The following is an 8,770-nucleotide window of genomic DNA, read 5'->3' as shown; positions in this document are numbered from 1 at the left end:
TTGGCTGATCTCTCTTGTGGGCTAACGAGTTTCTGGCCAAAAGCCACTGCAGCGGCGAATTTAAGAATAACAATGACAACCGTCTTAAATAACAAAGCCAAAGTCAGTGACAGCATTTGAGACTAATCAGAGCAGCGGGTCAGTCAACACTCAATAATTTTAACGAATAAATGCAATTTTTGTATTCTTTAAAGGTTTTCAAAAGAAGTACACACATTACACATAGTTTTAAATTATTATTTAAAAAATAATCTTTTAATAAATGTAGCTACGACTGCTCCTCTATAAAGATACACAACACCCATCGGTTTTGTTGAGTGTAGTGATCATCTTGCACCTTATAAAAACTACATTTATCACCGTTTAGATCGATTGGGAATCACTCACTGGCACATACCATCTGGCTGACATAATTCTCTTAGATCACCGCCCAGTTTAGCGCCCATTTATGCAATCATGTAATTTTATTAACAATATCTATGACATTTAGCAATTGTTTGGTCACGTTAGAACTGCCGAAGTCAGACCGCAAACAATTACGTTTACGTGGTCGTGGTCAAAGGGGCAATTTGGTAGATGCTGCGATAAGCAATACACTGAAAGAAAGAGTGATTAACGACTCACATTATTTAGTTATACAATTGGATTTTAAGTAGCATTGGTGTAACTCATTAATCAAATTAAAGACATGCTTAATTGTTTAAGTCTAGTCACCCTTTACCAAGAGCTGGTAACAAAATTGTTTCAGTGCACTCACCCGCGCACGACTTGCTCTTGGACTTCGACTCCAACATCGCCTCTGACTTCCACTTCAACTTCAACTTATTGACAATGCACTGTAATTGTTTCCGATAGAGATCTTGGCCAGGCCTTAAAACGGTCAAGTCTTTGTATCGCGGCTCTCAGTGTCCTTTTTCGGGCAGGACTGCATCATGTCTTGCTGGCTGATTTTCTTAAATATTATCCTGCTGTCTGGCAGATCCGAAAGTTGGTCCGCCAGAGAAGTAATACATCAGTTTAATCATTATCAGCGACTACAGCTTAATATTTACTTGGATTGCAACGACGTTGCACTTCAAATCGGTCAGGAAGTGCCAAATTTATTCGTGAATAGTACTGCAGAGAAAATGAAAATATTGGGTAGGTTGAGCTCACACTCTTTGATCATTGCGTGTTTTAAGGATTCTACAAGGAATCGAACTCTAAATGGAGTAAAGGAACTGCTCTGGGGCCTTCAGTACTTACCAATGTTATTTGTCGTGGAATCCAACATGGATTTTTATTTTCAACAAGTTTTAAGCTACGGTTTTATTCATGTGCTTGCTTTGAATTTTATGAATAGATCGCTTTACACCTATAAGCCCTATCCGAAAGTCGAAGTACATCAAATTAAAGATATGCAAACATTCTATGAATTGACAAAACTGAGAAACCTACAAGGACAGGTGGTTCGCACCAGCGTGGAAACGATGACACCTCGATGTTTTCGGTATAGAAATCGACATGGTCAATTGGTATACGCTGGTTATATGTACAGGATGGTTAAGGAGTTCATCAAGACATACAATGGCACAGAGGAGCATGTTTTTGGTTATGTGGACACCATACCCTATAAAGAGGGCTTGGCAGCGCTGAAAAATGGAGAAATCGATATGATGCCCCGGATAATGCATTCCTTGGAATGGTACTATTTCTACCGCAGTCATATTTTATACAACATTAAGACCTATATCATGGTGCCTTGGGCAGAACCGTTGCCAAAAAGTCTGTACTTTATACAACCATTTCGTAGCACAGTTTGGATTACTATTATTGTGAGCTTTGTCTACGCCTCAATCGTTATCTGGTGGATACGGTTTAGACAGCAGGGGAATTCTTCATTATCGCAATCTTTTATGGATGTCTTGCAGCTGTTGTTTCTGCTTCCTGTGAGCAAAATATGGCACTTTAATATGGGAACACATCAGGTTGTTAGTTTCATCGTTCTCTTCGTAGTTGGATTTATGCTGACCAATCTCTATACCGCTCAGTTATCGAAGTAACTCGATAACTACCGGCTTGTTTAAAAGTCAAATCAACACCTTTGATGATTTGTTTCGTGAAAAGCGTACATTGCTAGTAGAAAGCTTTGACGCTGAGGTACTACACAATATGACCAAAGAAAAAATTATACAAAAAGAATTTGAGAGTATTATGTTAATAACCTCCATCGAGGAGGTCTTCAAGCATCGCAAGAGCCTAAATACCAGCTATGCCTATGAAGCCTATGAGGATCGCATTGCATTCGAGCTGTCTCAGCAAAGGTATCTTCGAGTGCCCATTTTCAAGATTTTAAAAGAGGTGTATGACCAAAGACCTGTATTTGTGGCACTTCGACATGGATTACCGTATGTGGAATTATTTAACAATTACCTAAGGAGAATCTATGAATCTGGTATTTGGATTAAGCTGCAGGAAGACTCTTTTCTCGAAGGAATTGCCAGTGGTGAAATTAGTTTTCGCAAATCCCAATCCCGCGAAATCAAAATATTCGACAAGGATTTTTATTTCTTTGCCTACATTTTACTGGGAATGGGATGGTGTATGAGCACTATAGCTTTTTTCTTAGAGAGATGGAGATTTAAATATTCGGTAACAAATAAATAAATTGTACGAAAAGGAATATTTGTTGCGTTCAGGTAACAATTCATTAAACTGTAATCGTAAAAATGAATGTACTAATGCCATCCAAAGTAAATATAATAAATGTGCACTGCTTGAATTAAATACACATCGCATATTTCCTTTCTCCTATAGGCAGGCCGCAAATATTCAAGGTACTAAATAAAATAATGTATAATGCCGCTATGCTATAATAAGCTAAATGACTTGTATTTTTTTTCGATCGTTAGTTAACCCCTGTGTATTTATTTTACGTATTCAAATTGGAATTTTCTACAAAGCATTAAAGAAAATACTGTAATCAAATAATCTAACAATTTAGGGGCTTGTCAAACATGGCCTATAAAAGAACGTTGAAGCAGAGGATTTCAGAGACATTTCAATGGAGTTACTTTACCTGAATACGGTTCAAAGCCTTTCACTATTTGATGGAAATCGTTTGGGTCAAACAGTTCAAGAATTAAATAATATTTACCAAACGGAACTTAACGTGTTCTTAGAGTTTGGCAATGGAGCAGATATTTTGGAATCAGCCAAAGGAACTTTTGTGCCAACTCTTTGGATTAAAAATCCGCAAAATCAAAAGGTTCTGAAAGGAAACTTCAGTAGCTGCAGCCTTACCACTTTGTATCTGGAAGATGAACATCTGGATCGTGGACTTCACTACCTTGCAAATTGGTTGTGGGAATATCATCACCTCCAAGTGCTTATATTCTTTAACGGAGGATCTTATGACAAACTAATACAAATATTCAGTCGATGTTTTAATGAAGGTTTTGTGAATATACTTGTAATGCTACCGGACTCCGATGAATTGTACACCTTTATGCCATATCAAGATTTGAAAATTTTGAACTTAAAGAGTATCAAGGAGTTCTATAATCTATCCAGTAACAAAATGGATTTCAATGGATATAATATCACCAGCGGACTTGTAACAGCAGGAGCTCCTCGTTGGTTCTCTTTAGAGATCGTCAAAATCGATTAATTCTATCTGGATACATGTTTCGGATGATTGTGGACTTTACAAACCATTTCAATGGATCCGTTCGGTTAATGGATGTGCTAACTGTAAACGATGGTCTTGAACTTTTAGCAAATCGTACAATAGACTTTTTCCCATTCCTAATCAGACCGCTGGAGAGGTTTTCAATGACCAATATACTTTATCTGGAAAATTGTGGTCTTATAGTGCCCACATCAAGGCCCTTACCCAACTGGGTTTACTTAATAAGGCCGTATGCATTTAACACTTGGATAGCCTGGCTAATAATGCTAACTTACTGCTCCTTGGCTTTAAGGATTTTTTCAAGAGGACAAATAAGCCTAAGTGCTGCATTTTTAAAAGTTCTTCGATTGGTTATGTATCTGTCGGGTAGCAGAGATATGGGAACTCGACCAACAACTCGTCGCCTCTTTCTCTTTGTCATATTAACAACTTCAGGATTTATATTAACTAATCTGTATGTGGCCCAGTTATCGAGTAATTCGGACCGCAGGAATGTATGAAAAACAATTAAATACTTGGGAGGATTTGGATAAAACCGATAGCATTTGGCCCTTAATAGATGTTGATATTAAAACTATGGAAAAACTTATCCCTGATCGAAAGAAATTACTAAAAAGAATTGTCCCTACTTCAGAGGCAGACGTAGATATTTATCGAAGAAACCTAAACACAAGTTGTATTCATTCAGGATTCTTTGATCGCATTGATTTTGCTCCTTTATCAGCAGAAATTCCTACGGTTTCCCCATTTTTCGGGAATTTCTACATATACTCTACCAGCAACCTCTTCAAATATCCGCTGCATTTGGACGTCCCTACTTGCCAGATTGTTTAAATTGGTTTGTGAGGAAAATATTTGAAAGTGGGAATTTATCTGAAAAGCAGCAGCAGTACATGCAGAGGCTTCAAGACCACCCAAACAACCTGGCACAAGACCTGATGGACACCAGTCAACGCACCAGGAGGCTGCACCGATCACACCCTTTGGACCTCTCTGGGATTAGACACGCAAATTAAATTAAATTATACACATACATTATTATATACTTCATACATACAATATCGACAGTTATTGTATAGTTTCGCAACAATTTATGTAATCAATTAATTCTCTACCGTTAAGTTTAGTCATCAAATTTAATGATTGTCCGCGAAGGACAGTTTTAAATTAATATATCCAAAAAAAAAAAAAAAAAAAAAAAAAAAAAAAATGTTGTTGCTCAGCGGAGCTGTAAAGTAAACTTTGTTCACCACCGTTTTCTACTCATAAATCTCCGCCCAAAAACTGTAATTACAACGAAAATACGCTAAAATATTTTGCCGGCAAGGTGACGCCTCCCTTGCGGCCTCATTTGCATGCCCGCTGGCTGCACTTGTCGCGGCTCAAAATCCACTGCCCAAATGGCCAAATGGCAAGCTGGCAACCTGCAACTGGCAATTGGCAACTGGCAGCCGGCCAAAGTTGCAACTGCCTCCGAAGGTGTCTTCGATTATTGCCAAACATTAATTATTTGCGCGCGATTTGGCGCCCGCCTCCTTTTTTTTGTGAAAGGCCTGGGCTAGTAGTTCAAATGTTTATTTTTCTGCTCTCCCTGGTGTATCTTTGATTACTGACTACACGTGGAAAAGTTAATGGTTATAAAGGAAATTAATACAAGTTCATATCCTAAAATATGTTCTTATTAGGGGAAGGAGAATTTATTTTTATTTTTTTAATTTTTTTTTATATTTTTAACAAATATTTATGGAATAAATTCCAAAAAATGATGTTTTTATGTGTAAGATCATCAGACACAGGCAGCAATTTTTGCGCAACGAATGTGAGACGAGGGACGGTCAGGTCGATTCACCGCCGTCCTCTGCCGTCCAGCTTGGCTTATTTATTTTTGGCCAAAATTGCACATTTTCCCATGCTGCTGTTGCCGTTTGCTGTTGTTGTTGTTGTTAGCCGATGTTGCCTGTTGCTGCCTGGCCATGTTGTTGCTGTTGTTGTTGTCGCGTCTAATCAAGGAGCGGAGTTTGAAGTCGATGCCTTGGTCGCCCCATTGCCATTTAGCCCGAAGCGGCTGCCTCAGCCAAAACGATGAATATTGATTTAATTGAAAGTCATTGAAGCACACGTACTTCATAGACACGAGTTTTCGTGCTACCCTGTTTAAAAGTATGATCAAATTGTTGATTTTCGATAATATATGTAATATATGTATATGTTAGCATGATTATCTTCATTTATTTATATAGTAATTAATAATATCTCATAAAATAATAATGACAATTAGGTTATTCATACATTTTTAGTTTAACTCTTAAATACTGAAATTTTGCAATATAGAACATAATTTTAATGTAATGTAAGTCGCAAAAATCATAATTTTTCCTAAATGACTTCAAGCCATATTCTTTTAGAATAATAACTTACTTGAGATTCTCTATATGTATCTTAAGTTTATACAGGTATCTCATAGTTCGATTCCTATCCGAATCAAAACCTTTGCATCTTTCCATTTGGTGTGGCAGCAAACCGACCGCCGATCGCAGCTTGTGCTCTCCCACATGCCAACATCTTCGCACAAATACACTCGCGAACGCAAATGTGGAAAACCGACGCCCCGGCAAAAGTTTCCCTGTATTTGCGGTTGTTGCTGGCACATTGACATAGTTTTCCACAACAGATGTGCCTAAGCCCTGCTCCCCGTCTGCATGACCGCCCACCAACTTGCCCCTAGATTTTCCCCGCGGCAATTCTGTCTCCCCATATTGGAATTTTGTCGACTTGTTTTTTTTTTTCCATCGTCGTCGTTGGCGATGCTGCCAAATGTCAAAAGGTTAATACGTGAATTAACAGCAAATTTCTTTGACTTGTGTGTGACTGCAAGCTGCTAGTTGTTGCTGATGATACACGGAAAATAAAATGCATAAATATATTTAAAAAAAATATAAATTCGCAAAAGAAATTAAACTAACAACTAAGAAGAGCGGCAAATTTAATTGTGCTGAGACCTATAAACCCTTCAAAAGTTATTCAAATAAAAAGTGATATGTAAAGCTTCATTTCTAATGTTGTGTCTTAATCAAATCTTCCCAGATATTTTTCCAGTGTAGTTGCTGTTACTAGTCGCTGTTTTTCATGCAGCTGCTGCGGCTGGCGCTTTCCTCGGAATGCGGGCGTTGCTATGTTTGTTTATTTTCTTTTAGGCGGCTCCGCTTTTCCGTGGGTTCCCCTAATGCATTTGGGACACCAGCATGTGGTCGGTATGGGTGATTTTCGTGTGCTAGCTTTACAACATATTACATTAAAATGCTTCTTTTTGTTGTTCATTCTTCTTAAGCTCTCGCCTTCTCTGCCAATAAATCAATGGGAGTTTCGGCCGGGCGAATTCCGATCATTTTCCCAGGGTTAACTTAAGTTGTGGGATTACCCAAGAAAATCTAAAACATTTTGTAAAGTTGCTCACGTCTGTTGGGAAATGTTTTTAAGGAGGAATGCTTCTCTAAAATCTTCTTAGAAATAGAGCCCTTAGAGGAATGAAACAAGACCGAAAGATTTACTTTTCGGAGTTAAGCAGTTCATTCCAAACGTTTCAGCTTTTAAGGATCTGAGCAAATCCTTTACAACCCTAAAGCTTAAAGCATACAAATTCCTTTGAATATTTATTATTCTACCATCAAAGCTCAATTGTATAACTGTTATCCTTACAGTTAGCAGATACAGCAACCATTAAGTTAAAGGACATTTTCTCTCAGTTCCGCACATATCCTACAGATGGCGCCAACTTGTGATTTCCTTGCCGAATGCATTTCAATTAGATACATTTTTCAATTACTTACAAAAATTCCATTTGGCACGCTCGATTGCCTCATTTCCCCCAGATGCCATGAATAACCCACATAGATGGCGATTAAACGGACAGCGAGTAGGAGATATGCAAGCTGAACCGAAACCGAAATAGAGTCGTATGTCTATGCAAATTTTTTTGCGCAGTGGCAAGTGCATAATTTTTATTATTATTATTTCTCAGTCGCTTTGGTATCCATGGCGCTACGCTAAAAGTGCCAATCTAGAGTAGATCAAAAAGCGCAAAGCCTACGGAGCAACGAGTGCCGCCGGCGCACTTGGCGACTGCCCACTTGGGGTTTTTTTTGCCAGCTCAATTCAATTCATTAACCGAGCTGTGGCAGCGATTAAATCGCTCAGGCCATACTATGTATATCTATATTATTTGCGCACACATATATTTATTTTTATTTCATTTTTAATGGAGCCAACCGCATAATCTGCTGACAATTTATTGGCATTTTCATGTGAATTATGCTATTTCAATAAAAACACATTTTTCTTTTATTGCCACACATTTCGAAGAGTACGCCTTGTGGCTTTATCTTATATCTAGTATGAAAAGTGGTTCAATCGAGATAGTTTCAGACTGCAATTTTTTTTTCTTACATTTTAATTGATTCTTAATGGAAAAATTCTCTTATCTCGATGGCAAATTTATGAAATGTTAATTACAAAATACACGATCAACGTAATTTGAGTACAAGTAGTTTAGTTATTATTTAATTGTTGCGAAAACTGTCAACGATTTTTAAAAGTTCCATATGATTTGATATTATTGGCTCGATAAATGAAAATATTCGCAGCAGGGAACGAAAACAGTGCAAAAATTGCAATTAAAATCGGAGATCGTAAACAGAAACCAATTTTAAGTGGGGGAATTGGTTTTGAGTTATTACCAAATTTGCATAGCCTTAGGCATGATCAATTGATTTAGATTAATTGACTTAGTTGTACAGACTCCACTACCCACTTTTTAGCAGCATAAAAAATTTCCACATCGTAAAAGGATACAAAAGTATGAAGCTTTCGAAATAGCCTGCTTTCAAGCCGCGCCTCATTGGTTATTCAATTAAAGAACTCCTTCAGCGCTGGCTTAATAATTATAGGCCATCTTAAATGGGTAATAAAGTTTATATAGCCCGCAAAGGCATAAAAATACTGAGACTGGTGTTTTTTCATAATTACAAATCAATACTGTAGATTTTTTATTAGAACATCATTAAATGAACTATTTAAAGCATTCGCCGAAGGTAAATGCATGTT

The 8,770-nt window shown here is 37.5% G+C and overlaps 2 protein-coding genes across 2 annotated transcripts; both read left to right on the top strand.

Annotated features, from left to right (window-relative positions):
* Positions 1–932: 932 nt before the first annotated feature.
* LOC6605155 lies at positions 933–2,646 on the top strand. The gene is given in 2 exon segments (XM_002029958.2): positions 933–2,036; positions 2,038–2,646. Coding segments are annotated over 2 exon segments (1,713 nt in total).
* Positions 2,647–3,043: 397 nt separating this feature from the next.
* On the top strand, positions 3,044–7,391 carry LOC116800979. The gene is given in 6 exon segments (XM_032717969.1): positions 3,044–3,620; positions 3,623–4,152; positions 4,154–4,384; positions 4,386–4,409; positions 4,411–4,531; positions 7,369–7,391. Coding segments are annotated over 6 exon segments (1,506 nt in total).
* Positions 7,392–8,770: the final 1,379 nt, after the last annotated feature.

This window comes from Drosophila sechellia, chromosome 3L, assembly GCF_004382195.2.
Source record: "Drosophila sechellia strain sech25 chromosome 3L, ASM438219v1, whole genome shotgun sequence".
NCBI classification, from domain to species: domain Eukaryota; kingdom Metazoa; phylum Arthropoda; class Insecta; order Diptera; family Drosophilidae; genus Drosophila; species Drosophila sechellia.
This window is presented reverse-complemented; position numbering and strand designations above follow the sequence as displayed.